Source organism: Anarhichas minor, unplaced genomic scaffold (assembly GCF_050575085.1).
Source record: "Anarhichas minor isolate MPS153535 unplaced genomic scaffold, ASM5057508v1 ptg000086l, whole genome shotgun sequence".
In the NCBI taxonomy this organism is placed as follows: Eukaryota; Metazoa; Chordata; class Actinopteri; order Perciformes; family Anarhichadidae; genus Anarhichas; species Anarhichas minor.
Genome location: NW_027466532.1, coordinates 562,470 through 576,849, shown reverse-complemented (window position 1 = coordinate 576,849; position 14,380 = coordinate 562,470). Strand labels below are relative to the sequence as shown.

General features: G+C 43.8%; 1 protein-coding gene across 2 annotated transcripts in view; it reads left to right on the top strand.

Moving 5' to 3' along the window:
- The window catches only part of LOC142938505 (paired box protein Pax-7-like), an 87,446-nt gene that overhangs the window by 19,216 nt on the left and 53,850 nt on the right, over positions 1-14,380 (top strand). For both annotated transcript variants that reach the window (XM_076081726.1, XM_076081724.1), the window contains exon 5: positions 9,381-9,580. In XM_076081726.1, the coding sequence (XP_075937841.1) occupies positions 9,381-9,580 (200 nt within the window). The remainder of the gene's footprint in view (positions 1-9,380; positions 9,581-14,380) is intronic.

Sequence of the window (14,380 nt, the reverse complement as noted above, 5' to 3'; positions counted from 1 at the left end):
GACAAGAAGGCTAAAAGAGCCACGCCGGCACCTCTCCACTTTCCTCTGTCCACATCTATTGACACGCCTCCAGCAAAAGCTCCTCAGCTGCTGAGGACAGGCAAAAGCCCTGAAGTGGACATTGTGATTGTAGTCCTACTACTGGGAGTTTGTACCATCTCTGGTTATTTGCTCTGTTAGATGTGGTCTTTGAAATGGATGGTAAATATGTTGGGAAGAATTAGCTAACATGTTGATTAAAGTGTCCATTCACCCACCAAAAAAAGTTAACTTAATTCAAGCTAACCACACGCAGTACACAAACCATCTGTGGTCCTGCTTTTTGTACGCCCTTCCATTCAGATCTCCTCCCTACCACTTGTCTGCTGCAAGAGTGTAAAACTTCCTGGACAGTAAAAAAATGATTACGGCCATTACATTTTCCTCCAAAATGATTTTGGCAATACAATTCACTGGTGAATAAACTACAACATGTTATTGGCTTAGTTTTTAGTATATTTACCATCACCAGGAGAGAGGATTTCTTTGTGCTAAGTGAGGCTAAACGTGTCCTGGTACATAAAACTGAGCTATCTTCTACTCATCCGACTCCGATTTGTCAGGAAAACAGTTCCTCTGTTGAAGAATGCTGTACAACCACAACCAGTAGACCAGTTTTTAGTTTTCTTTCACCATCAAAGTTTTTAATCTAAAAATTTGGTGTATCTCATTTGCGAGCTTCTAGTCTGTGATTCTGGGCAATATGAATATGTCATGTAGAAAGAAGGTGTGTGGCAGCTCATAGTGTGAAAAAGAAGAGTGTCGGCAGTGAGGAGAGCAGGCAGGTGGGTTAAATCCTGCCCTAAGGCTGAGCAGATAGTGGAGAAAGAGATCGTTATCAGAGGCAGCACACGAGACTTGTACACTTACACTTTTACTGAGACTTTCTCCTTCTTTCATCTCTAACAGACAAAAACACCACAGCTGTGGACAGAACTGAAGCATCAACATGCCGTTTTGCAAGAAATGGTTTTGCACTAATACATTCATCAGTTCTTGAGCCAATGTAGTCTGTTCGACTGGTCAGAGTGTATAGAGCTAAACTGAAAGCAGATCCTGAGTGTAATTATACTGGAACTAATATGATTTTCAAAATTACCCATAATTAGTTTCATGCAGCTCTCCAGAGCTCTGTCAGTCATTGTCCCCATGTCTTGGTCAAAGTGGGGAGCAGTATTGTCAGTATTCTCTAACAGAAGCCAGTTTACACAAGTCAGTCAGCACAGGATTTATGTCATCTGTCTATTGAGTAGCTTGATGAACAAGGTCCTTTACACTCTAAAAAACTCTAAAAAACACCATCCAAACAATCTAGTATGCTCCTCCAAACACATGAAAGACCTCAGTCACTTTCACATACAAGTTCCCACAACCAAGTGGCTCATGAGTCTCAAGGAAAAAAAGGACCAAAAAAACCCAATATTTTCGATCTTACAAGCTGTTCATCAGCCTGAAAAAAATATATAGATATCACTAAAAACAGTAAATAACACTTACAAAAAACTGTAGACAGAGGTCAACGTCCTTTTAAAACACTAACACATGGTGGGTATTGTATGCGCTGATAGGATTCAGTGTTTCCCCCAGAACTATATGCCAGTCAGAGATGGCTTTAAAAACAGGGTGCATCATGGGAAATGAAATACACAGAAATATATGTACAGAAAATAAATAAAGAACTAATTCAATTCCTACATTTGCTTCCTACTGCTGGGAGGCATTATATTCAGTATTAACATACCTATTTCATCCCAACCAAACAAAAACACTTTGTTCAAGTGGATTCAATTTTAGATTGATACTTCAGGACTGGAAAAGTAAAAAAAAGCAACATTTGAAAGCCAAATGCTAAGAGGGACACAGCACACATTCTGAAAAACATAATTGGGTATTAATTTGATGATAAATTGCTCTGCCTAGAACATATGGAATTACAGCTATAATTATTAATATTAATTAATATAAGTAGAATGTATAATTTTCTGCAACAATGGATAACTGGCTTTGGATTGTATTGGACCATAATTGTTTAATTTGATTTGTTTTCAGGGGAAGAGGGTGTGTGTGTGTGTGTGTGTGTGTGTGAGAAATTGTGTGTGTACTTGTATATCTATGTTTGTGAGGACCAATTTGAGTTTTAAACCTTCAGGTGAGGACATTTTTGAAAACCGAGGACATTTTGTCAGGTCCTCACCTCTTCACAGGCCTCAGGTTCAGACTTGGTTTTAAGGTTCTGTTTAGAATGATGTTTTGGTTACGGTATTATGTTAAGCATTTAGTTGTGATGGTAGGGTATGCATTATGTCAATGAGTCTCCTCACTGATAAAAGTGTGTGTGTGTGCGTGTGTGTGTGTGTGTGTGTGTGTGTGTGTGTGTGTGTGTGTATTGTAGTTGCTGCACATGGCAGTAATCTGATAGAAAATAAATGCATGGATGTGTTTCTATACTAATCGTATTCTCTCTGTTACAAAACAAGGCTGTTATTTATACACAATTGCACAATTTGCAAACCATGAGTGTGTGTGTGCACCATGCTCCCATTCTCCCGATAAGACATAGCATGCCAATCGAGGGATCTGGTGGAGACAAAGATGAAGTCCAGGTTTAGCCCCTCTATCGGCTCTAGGCGTCTGTCTCATTACCATAATCTCTGCTTTCCATTATCAGCTGGAGAGAGGAGCTGACCCTCCTGATCCACCGGCCTGTCAAACTTTATTCTCCTCCATCCTGGGGATCCTTATTGTGCTGCCATGCAAACTGAGCGTGGAGCTCCTGCAAGCATGCATTACCAAACCACCAATGCTGTTCAGGTTGTCAGCGCGGCTACCCGGACACTGTGCCATTTACATGTTCAATTATTGTGAGCTTCGTTCTCAGCTCTGCTTTTTTAAATCTGCTCTCAGATGACCCAGTTTTTATAAAGTCTTTACTCTAGCAAGATAAACTTAAAGGCAAAATGCATATGAATCAAGTGCAAAAAACAGACATGTAGAGGGTTCCTCATTCTCATCTGCTTATTCTATGAGAGCATATTACCTAATTCTTAATGGTGGTAAAACAGCTGCCTGTGTTTTTGACACTTTATTATAACATTTTCCACAATTTATATCTTATTGTGCTCTATGATTTTGGGGTGGAAGTATAAATATATATGTTAAAAATATATATTTTTTAATTTTCTTTAAAAAAATAATAATACAGATGTTATTTTGATTTCTAAAATGTATTGACCCACATTATATGCAATTTACACATCAAGAAGCAATACTAAGCTAGGACAAGATCAGAGCCCTAAATGAAAAAAAATATTCAGATAAATAAAACTGGTGAAATACCTGATATAATTTCCTGAGTGTACTGTCTATAGTACTGTCTATATTGTGTAGTTCCTTTTCTTTAACTTCAGTGGTAGATATGCTGGTGGGAATATGGGTCAATGTGAAGTTGAGAGCTTGTAAAATTGTGCACCTGTTTCAGACTTGTGTTGGCTTTACACACAATCTGCTTTCTGTACTGTCAATGTGTTGACTAACATCACCCCTAAAACTCTGGGAGGAAAAATAGAGTGACTGGTTTGGTAGCAAGGTGATTCAAAAGAAGAAATAAATAGGTAAACAAGTCATAACAAGCCTTACGGCCGTTTTTCTAGCTCGGATGCCAAACAGTGTGGGCTGACAGAGACAGAGAGGAAGAGTCAGAGACAGAAAATACTGTGAGGCGAGGAAGCCTCATTTTCTATCACATCCCTCCCTCTCTCCCACCTCTGCCCCTCTCCTCCCCTAAATCCAGCAGCATGTGGAGGGAAAACAAATAGAGTCCATCCTGTCACAGCAGCACCCCGAGGACTCGGAGGTGCCTTTTGGAAAGTGATCCCAGCCCACTGCAGCGGCCTCAAGTGTTGTCACGCTGAGTTAGTGCCAAATTGCTTTGCAGCAACCCCCCCCCTCCACACACACACACACACACACACACACACACACACACACACACACACACACACACACACACACACACACACATCCCTACACCAGCCTACCAGCTACAAACAAGACATACTGTATATGGATATATGTGCATGTGTATGTTTTTACCTTGGTTTTAAAGAAAACAAATCTTTGCAGCGAGTAAATGGTGAAAGAATTGATTTAATTAATGCAGCAGCATGTCCTGCGGCCACATGTAATCCGTTGAGAATTCTCTAGCGGGAGCTTTCAAGGGGGGCAGCTAGGGGGGACTACAAAAAGATATTCTCCCTGAGACTCTTCCAGTGGCCTGTAATGGGAGCCTTGCACTAATCCCATAATTCCTTGTTTAATTAAACTACAGAGCCAACCCGTAGTTGTCTAAGCCAGTTTGATGGGCCTTTTCTTTCCTACTGCACCAGCACATGACCAACTTCTGCACACAATGAAGACACTCATACAAACAAATAAAAAACGGTGAGAAAATATCCATGTCTGCCCTCCACTCTCTAGTCAATACCCAGAATTCACTACACCACAATAGATGGAACACATTTACAACAGATAAATAGACCTGCACATTTGCAAACCTCTGCTTCACTGACGACCTCCTCACTGTTCTAACTGATTTAGACCTGATTCACCTGATTCATCAAAAGCTGAAGCCTAGGTGAGACAATAGGAGTCTTCCAAGTTCATTGTGTGTTACACTGTGTGAGATTTGTCTAAAATCTTGGTCTCAGTCTGTCAGATGGTGAGATAATGCCTGGTGAATTATCTATTTAGGTTGGAAAAAAGTCAGTAGCTCACATCATCCATCTGAACAGCCCTCACATTTTGAAATGCATCAAATCAAAAAGCCATAGAGTTGACATTCACATGCTCTATGCCTTATCATTTTAACACTATCTTTTTTTAATTTTTTAATTTTTATTAAAAAATAATGATAACAGTGTTGCATTGATGTACTTGTGTAATTGCATGCTTTATTTTGATTGAATAGTTTGTAGACATGGGTGGTATTGCGGGATTTTAGTCTTAAAATCGTTTTTGGTCTTTGTTTTTTGGCTTTTTGGGCCTCACAGTGAGATCTAAGACCACTTTGTGGTGACAACCAAAATTGTGACACAGTGGGGGGTCTTTGTAAACTTAAAGATTTTCATTTGGATGCTATATATGGCCAGCCTTTTCCTCCCAACATGGTCATACAATGTATTTGCTTCTGCAACTGCCTCTCTATAAATGCTAGATTAAATTAATAACAAACATATTGCTTGTTTTAAGGTATTTTGTTACCAAAATATCCACCTTTAATCAAGTGTGTGATATTTTCTCATAAAAACCTTTTCCTCCTACAAAACAGAACAAGTAAAGATTCATCAGTGTCATTTGTTACAGCACCCGGCACTGTGAAGGGTGATCAATATTCCTGTTCATTGTGTTCAGATTTTAGCTCTCTTTCATGTTGTTAAAGTTTAAAAAGCCATATTGTTTGCCACTTTGCCAACCTCCCGTATGACATCTGAATTGTCCTCGCCTGAGCTCTGATGTCATACCATAGTCCTCTACAGTCCACATACAGTGGAGCTCTATGTATCATTAAAACTGCTCTCCAGTTTGGGTAAGTAGGCAGCCTCATTTAAAATGGACATCTGCATGTGTCAGATAATCTTGCATGGCTCCTTCTGAACAGTAGCATGGACACATCGTGTGTGTGAGTGAAATCAGCTGCACAATAAATATTTTGGGACTACTTTCAGCCTGCCAGTGTCTGGGCTTGCCCTGAGGCCCACAGTGGAAGAATGGTGCTACACACATCACCAAGGTGGTCTGGAGAGATTAGCACCCCTCATTCCACTGTAACTCTCAGCACCGTGCCCTGGGGGATGCTGGGATATGCAGGTTTTGATATAGAATTGTACTTACCAAGCACAAGAAAATGGTATTGTCATATAACCACACAGAGAAAACAGTGGTCGTGCTGTTTGAAGCATCATTTGTCCCTCTTTCCTCTGCCTGCCTCTCTCTGTATTTGTAGGAAGTTGTGAACATGCCTTTTACTGTGTTGTGTTCTGGCCTGTTTTGGCCTCCATGTCGTCCATTAATCTATCTCGTAAGGCATTATGCCTGCTGGACACGCTGCTTGCTAATCGCAAGAAGTATTTCTTCTTCGAAAGAAGAACACAATAATGAGTCCTTCATATCGACATTGTGAGCGGATCCTCTTCACGGAGTCTGCCGTGTTACAGCACCACATTTCTACAGTAGGCCAGAACGGACAAACCAAACACCGACTCTGGAGACAGTCTTTTACATTTTTACATAACCTGAAGGCCAACGTAGTTCTAAGACAACGCTTGGAAAGGGAGGGGTGAGCAGAGGGGTATTCAGTTGGTTGCAATTTGCAACCAACACGCTGCTTTCGAATTGCTCCAATAACAGCTGCTTCCTCCGCAAAAAGGCAGAATTTAACTGCACAACAGCTGCTAGTAAAGACAACAAGGTCAGCAACGCCTGTAATCAGTTGTCCATGTTGAATTAACCTGGTAGTCGATCGACAATCAAGGCTGTTGTTTGTGATTTTCCGGGTAAGGGTCATGTGATAGAGGCGTGACGAATCAGGGAAGAACACGTAATGACTGCTAAGAACCAATCAAGTATTGAACGCGGGTGTCTACGTCATCGTTTCCAAACTTATGCGTTTACGATCGTCTACACGAAGAGGTAACCCCGGAGTTTTCAAACGTATCCGTTTTCGGTGCTCTGATGTAGTGTGGAAGCTCAGTGTAAACGTAGCAAAAGACATGCGTTTTCAAATGGAAACCTAGTAGTGTGGACATGGCATGATAGGTGGAGCAGTGTGTGTACTAGTTCCGTTAGCTACTGGTAAAGGTTTGTGTTGATATGTTTGTTCTGTTGTTTGCTATGGATCGACTTCCAGTTTTGCCAAACGCCTCCATTTGTTGTTTCAGATTATTCCCAGTTTATAATCCAGTGGACAGTGTGAATCAGACATTAGGGCCCCGCTAAACTAAATTGTACGGGCAAAGTTGAAAAACTAAATAAATCATAATAACAATAATACATTTTATTTATAGAGCGCTTTTGAGAATACTCAGACACTTTACATTAAAATCATCATGTAAAAAAGCTATACACTAAAATTGTAAAACACACAATATTGGTCACACATTAAAAGCAGTTCTGAAAAGGTGAGTTTTGATTTGTGATTTGAATATGGAAAGGTCAGTGCAGTCTCGGATGTGTTTCCAGATAGATGGAAAGGGCGTAGCAGGGGAGGTGTTCAGGTTGCTGTAGATGGTGTTCATTTTTGTTTGGAAAAATGAAAGGAAAGAGTTGCATTTGTTCACTGTGAAGGATGTGGAGGTGTTGTCCCTGGGTTTGAGAAGCTTGTTCATTGTGGAGAAGAGAGCCTTTGGGTTAGAGGAGCCAGAGTGTATGAGGTGTGAGTAGTAGGTGGACCGGGCTGAGATGAGAGCATCTTTGTATTGTTGAAGGTAGTCAGAGTGGGCTTGGAGATGGACTGTTAAACCTGTTTTCTTGCAGAGTCTTTCAAGCTGGCGCTTACGGGATTTCATATGGTGGAGTTCAGGAGCGTACCAGGGAGCTGAGTGTATGAATGAGACAGCTTTGGTTTTAATGGGAGCCAGCTGATCAAGACAGGAGGAGAGTGTGTTATTGTAGTAGTTTACAAGATCGGAGGGATTATCAGATAGCGGGGGAGGGGAGGCAGACATGGTACTGGCAAGAGAGGCTGAAAGAGTTGTGGAGGAGATATATTTGAGATTTCTGAAGGATATGTTGCGCTTAGCTTTTGGGATGGGGATAGGGATGTCAATGTCCATGTCCATGGTGATAGCCAGGTGGTCAGAGATGTTGAGGTTGAGGCTGGAGAGTTGAGGTATTGTGAGACCAGTGGAGCAGACCAGATCCAGGATGTGACCTCGGCTGTGAGTGGGGAAGTAAATAAACTACATATTATTATACTGTATATGTGAATGATATGCCTCATGACATGTCTCATTTGAAAGTGACAATTTTTTCGCCAATAACAATGCAACCAGCAAACGCCAATCAGCATCTTTTGACTATTGATTTAATCAGCTAATTGTAAGTTTCTTTATGGGAAGTAGTGTGATGTCATACAAACTAGTGGTGTACGGACCACCCCTCACAGTTCCTCACACATGTGAACAGCAGATTATTTGCATTATTTTTTTTACAGTTTAATCATCATAGTGTGAAATAAAGTTTTACTGCCACTCATACTTTTTCAGGTAATACGTCTCTAAATATTTATGCAGAGTTGCAGTGAAAAGATATAAAGCAGTAGTGTGTTCATATGAACGGAGCAGATTAAAAGCATTTGACGGTGAAAGTCATGGCGAGTGGAGGAAATTGAGAAGCCATTTAAGTCACACGTTTGGCTTCCCTGTAACTAATAACGACGGGATGAGGGTGGTGGACAAAACCGTTACGGTATGTAGGCGTTGTTCAACGAGAAAGACACACGACAACGGCAATACATTGGGCATGTCCACACATATGAAGCGCCACCACCCTGGTCTGTCAGCGACGGGGGCCAAGGCACAACAACTACAACAACTTATCACTGCAGCATTTAAGAAACCGTTTGCAGCAGAATCAGACCGGGCTAAAGCTATTACAACATCTATTGGGGTCTTTATTGCTGCAGACATGAGACCATACTGTAGAAAACAAAGGATTTCAAAATATGGTTAAAGTGCTTGAGCCACGCTATGAAATCTCTTCAGTATGAAGATCGTTCTAGGCCTCTATGAGAAGGAAAAGACTGTGACAGCTCACTTCATCATGGTGGAGTGGGAGATTTAAAGTCCGGTGCTGCAGACACGCCCCCTCTGTGAGAGTCACACAGCCACAAATCTGCTGATACCCTTTCCCCAGCTAATGTAGATATATTCTCATCTTTATGAAAATAAGTATCTTAAATATTGTGTTTTTCATGTAAGACTATAGCCCAAAGTTATTTGCTTTAAGTGTTCTTGAAGTTCTTTAATTAATAAATGGAAAAAAAAAGCAAAGTTATATTTGTCCACTCCCCCTTTTCTTTGCTGATCCGAAAAATTATCCGATCCATGACTCAAAAACCACGGTACGATCCGAACCGTGAGGTTTGTGATCCGTTGCACCCCTAGTTGTCATACTGGTGCAACTGTGCAAAATGATGACTTTAAAGCAGGAGACCATAGTTAGCATCCAGTCTCCTACCAACCAGGGAGCTAATTTGGGACACGTACATCTCATTACACTCATTACATTATGAAACATGCTGAGATGAGTGACGTCTAATGGGTCCCCTCCATGTGTTTGTCCAGGCAGTCGGATGGATGAAGTGTCAGACGTGGAGTCGGAGCCTGACCTCCCCCTAAAGAGGAAACAGCGCAGGAGTCGGACCACGTTCACAGCGGAGCAGCTGGAGGAGCTGGAGAAGGCTTTCGAAAGAACTCACTATCCCGACATCTACACCAGGGAGGAGCTGGCCCAGAGGACCAAACTTACTGAGGCCAGGGTTCAGGTAATACACGAACATCCATCTATTAGAAGCAATTTACAAGAAAACTAGAAGGGCACTTGCCACTTGGAGTGCGCAGACAATGGTGCAGACAATGCTCCTCAGAAGGTCCCATTCCCCAAGTTGGGAAGTGGTATGGTGTGTGCATGAGCTTTAACTTGTAATGTGGAAACAATGTGGATGCTACACAGACAATGTGATGTATTTTATTGCTAAAACAACACGTTAGCTGTTTTTGAGTTGTTGTTTTGACCTGAGGGGGCGTTCAGGTGAATTTTCCAAGTTGGGAACTACATTGTCCGATTATTCCGAGATCTTTCAGTGGTACCAGGCTACTTTCACTCCAGACTGGTTTTCATTTTTATTTTTATTCTGCTTTCCTTTCTGCTCTCAGAAACATGCACACAACACAGTTCTTCTCGAACTGTTTTGTTAACCTGTATGACAGGATTGATTTGATTGTTGTACAAGATGTCACATTATTGTGATACTTAATGAACCAAATTCCATATTTACCCACTGAGTTCAACTATCTTTTACACATACACACAGTATAATGCAAGAGACTCTGCCAGCTGTTCACATCTCAGCTACAGAACCTGTCTTTGGTCTGGGTTTTGACAGCTCCCCAGTGTCCCAGTAGTGCTGGAGAAAATACTGTGGAGCTCTAACAACAGCTGTTAGGTGCTGAACAGTGGGGTGGGGGCTGCATTCCTCATCAATGTCTCACTCCCTGACATCTTGGCTGGAATCTGTTATTCCCACCACTTTCCCACCACCCCTCATGTAAAATGCACAGCAGATCACTGAAGGGCCTGGGCTGTCTCACGGAAGCTTTAATCCACAACAGCAACGTGGATCAATCAAGACCCAGGAAAACTAAGAGTGACACAGTCGGTTCGATCCCCGGGCCGTTCGATCCCTGGTCCGCTAGTCGCATGTCGATGTGTCCTTGAGCAAAACACTTAGCCCCAAAATTGCTCCCGTAGCTGTGCCTACGGTGTGATAGAATCTGAATTGTAAGTCGCATTGGATAAAAGCATCTGCTAAATGACTGTAATGTACTTGACAGACACTGGTCTTACTCAGTGGCGGGCCGTGCATTTTATACCTGGGCCTGCACTCGTAAAAATGAAGCTCAACACCTACAAATACACTATGAGTGCAGATACATGAATACCCGTATGACGGGATGCGGCGGCATTAACGAACAATGCATATAGTCAAAATCAATTCAGCTAAAACACGCATTCCGCCACACACTCAAGAGCATGAGCCATTCAAATATTATTCATATCAGAGGGAACAATATTACCCATATCATGAAAATGACACCATAGACAAATTAACAGAGTAGTAACTCCTCCTATCACTCCCTCCAGGAAACACACAACTCCATAGTTCTTGTTACTGACAGATTTATTTGTCTGTCAACACCGAGAGGGAAAATGAGTCCACTTGACAACACATGAATCTTCAAAGTAGATCACTTAAAAACTTAAACTTAACTTTAACACTTTAACTTTAACACTTTGCGCGGAGTATATAGACCGCTGCCGCTTCGCGCGTCTTCTTGTTGCTGTGCACCGGCTAAATATGTACCCAGCGCAACATAGGACGTAACAATAGTTCCTATCACATATAAAACCAAACGAAAATCCATATTCATAAAAACAAGTTGTACAAATAATAATATATAATATTAACAAGCATATTAAATAATGACATAAATAATATTTATGGCAGTTAAAGCTACTGCAGTTAACTTACCAGAGCTGCTGTTCTCTATTTAAAGACAAAGTCCATCCTCCTTTCTTTGTTAACAAAGAGTTTAATCCCACGGTTGTTCAGTACATCGTGCGTTTTAGTTCCAGTAAGAAGTCCTTCTCAATTCATGGACGCCAGTGAAGACAGTCGAGCCTCCCCAGTTGTATTTCTTGAATACGTTTTTTGTTGATAAAATTATTAGCAGAATTTCAGGAGCAGGACCACGCCTCAGCCACTCGCCCACTTCCGGCCACACTCCTACAAATACCTACCCACTCTAAGCCTCAGCTGGCTCGTGCTTTCTGCACTCGCAACCGGAACGCCATGCAGAGAAGACAAAAACAAATAACCTTACCTCGCCTAAAACATGGACCTGCCGTCCATCAGGCCATCCGACGACGACGACGACCAGTTCGCCTCCCCAGAGGCCACCCGTACAGCCCAGGGAAGCACTCGACCTGCCGCCCACAAGAAGCCGCCAACCGCCATCGAGAGGGTCCAGGCAGCCAAACCCGCCGATCTCCACCTCGACGACCAGCTGCATCCACCCCCCAGAATCCGACATATGAAGATTCAGACCCACGTCCGTCCTCCTATAACTCGCATCTCGGTGGCAGAGGGAGACCCGCCACCTCCAGACGTAGACAACGGAAACGTAAATCCAGCTCTCTTCTTCTTCGCTCGCTCCAGACCCAGCTCGGGAACGAGCCTCCGACGACTCCGGCTACCCGGCACACCGCGCTTAAAGACGCCGCCACCCCTCCGCGCTCCAGCCAGGTCCCCCATTGAAGACGCACCAGCTGAGACCTCCAACTGGACCATAGTCCGCCTGCTAAGAGCATGGAAGCAACAAAGCAAACCGTGCCAACTCCTCACAACTTTCCTAGTCACGTCAGGCTAAAAAACACAAACGTACCTACTCCCAAAACACACCGGCGTAACACCACGCACCCCGAAGCTCCGCCCTCCAACCCACAAAGTTCCGGGTTGCCAGGTTGCAGCGCATGACCTCTCATCCCCCTCCACTACCTCAGGCAAACTCAACTTTCCATAGCGGCAACGAGATGCCGACTCTCTCTTCCTCCCTTTACATTTCTACAGTATTCCATCCCACCTCCTGGCCGGATTCACCCATCTGTCCCTTCACTGATCCCTTACACCACCCTTCTTCTGCCTATACCCAGGCACCGGGTTGCCAGGTCTTCTTTCCTCTGTCCCCCTCTCTAAGATGTCCCCCTCTCTAAGCGCCAACGGATCGCAGGAACGGAACGCAGCAATAGGAACGGAACGCAGCAACAGGAACGGAAAGCAGCGACAGGAACGGAAAGCAGCAACAGGAACGGAACGCAGCAACAGGAACGGAACGCAGCAACAGGAACGGAAAGCAGCAACAGGAACGGAACGCAGCAACGCAACAACGAATCGCAGCAACGGATCGCAGGAAGCAACAACGGAACGCAGCAACGCAACGCAGCCACGCAACGCAGCCACGGAAAGCAACAACGCAGCCACGGAACGCAGCCACGGATCGCAGCAAGCAACAACGAATCACAGCAAGCAACAACGAATTGCAGCAACGCAGCAACTGATCACAGCAAGCAACAAGGTATCGCAGCAACGACGCATCGCAGCAACGACGCAACGCAGCGACGCAACGCAGCGACGCAACGCAGCGACGCAACGCAGCGACGCAACGCAGCGACGCATCGCAACAACACATCCAGCGATGGACCCACACAATTGGTCAACACAACGATGCCGCTCCCTCTGCCGTCTTTGGGGGGTTCCCACGACAGAAGACGTCTTGCCGTAGACCAGCCTCGGATCTCGCAAGCAGATGCCAAGTCGTTTCCTCTCATGCTACGAAATCTGACCAATAGTAGCCGCAGCCATTACGTGGGGCCACGGACGGCCCAGCAAGTCCATCTCTTAAACTCCTGACAACCTAGCAGTCGCTGACCCAATCATCAAAATGACGCTGCGACACCCGTCCGGGAAGGGCGCGTTCTCGATGCAGCTCACGGCCTGGGCCACCGCAACGCCATGGCTTCTGGTTTCTCATTCCAGAAGTTCAGAAGATCCGCCCTCCTGCAGACACCCATCCAACATCGGTTCCGCCATATCCAACGGCGTCTTTAAACCGATAAATCCTTACTTGATTTTGCCGACCATCGTCGATAACCCGTCTTCCCACGCCTACCAACTTTACACTCGCCAGCTCAAACGACCAGCGCACGGGCAGGCAACCTGCTCCCCAGGGGGACTTATTTTGGGGATCTGCAAGGCCCGTGAGCCGCAGTGGATCCTCAGCTAAGCCTCCCCCAATCCGCTACGGGCTAAATCTCCATCAATCATTCCTCAACACTCCAAATAATCGACGAAGGTTTGCCCACAGCCGAGGCGGGGTCCTAAGCTAGTGAAAATGCGTTTGAGGCTGAAAATGTCTGCTCGACAGAGGCAGCAGATATTGGGATTGTCACCGCCCAACATGTCAGGCTAGCCCACTGACCAATCACGTACTTGTTAAATTATAATACATGTAGTGTATTTAAGAAAAATTATAAAATAGCTATAACTTTGAGATTCTGTTTAGGCCAGCAGAGAAGGCCTTGAAGGCCCTGACGGCCCACCACTGGTCTTACTACATTCACTGATACAGGTTTCAGTATAACTTAATGTACAGTTAATGTACAATCCCAGCTCAAGGTCCACTTTGTCACTTGTTGTGGAGCTTTTGACTGTATCACATGGTCCTCATCCATGTTGACTGTCTTTTATTGCTTAGATGCATTAAGTTTAACCACCTGTAGTTCCGTGGCAACTGAGCAAACTCAGTCTGCTGAAGGCCGATTTTGTGGAAAGCTCCAGTGGAAGCAAGTAAGGGACCTTGAGCTGTAACCAGTGTTGTCAACTGCGGTTTCCTAAGTCAACAAATGAACAGTTTTATTGTATGCATGTATTGATGGACACCATTTTGCACATTTTTATGTACTGGTGATTCATAGAATTAATTTCCAGATGGATGACAAACGCAGG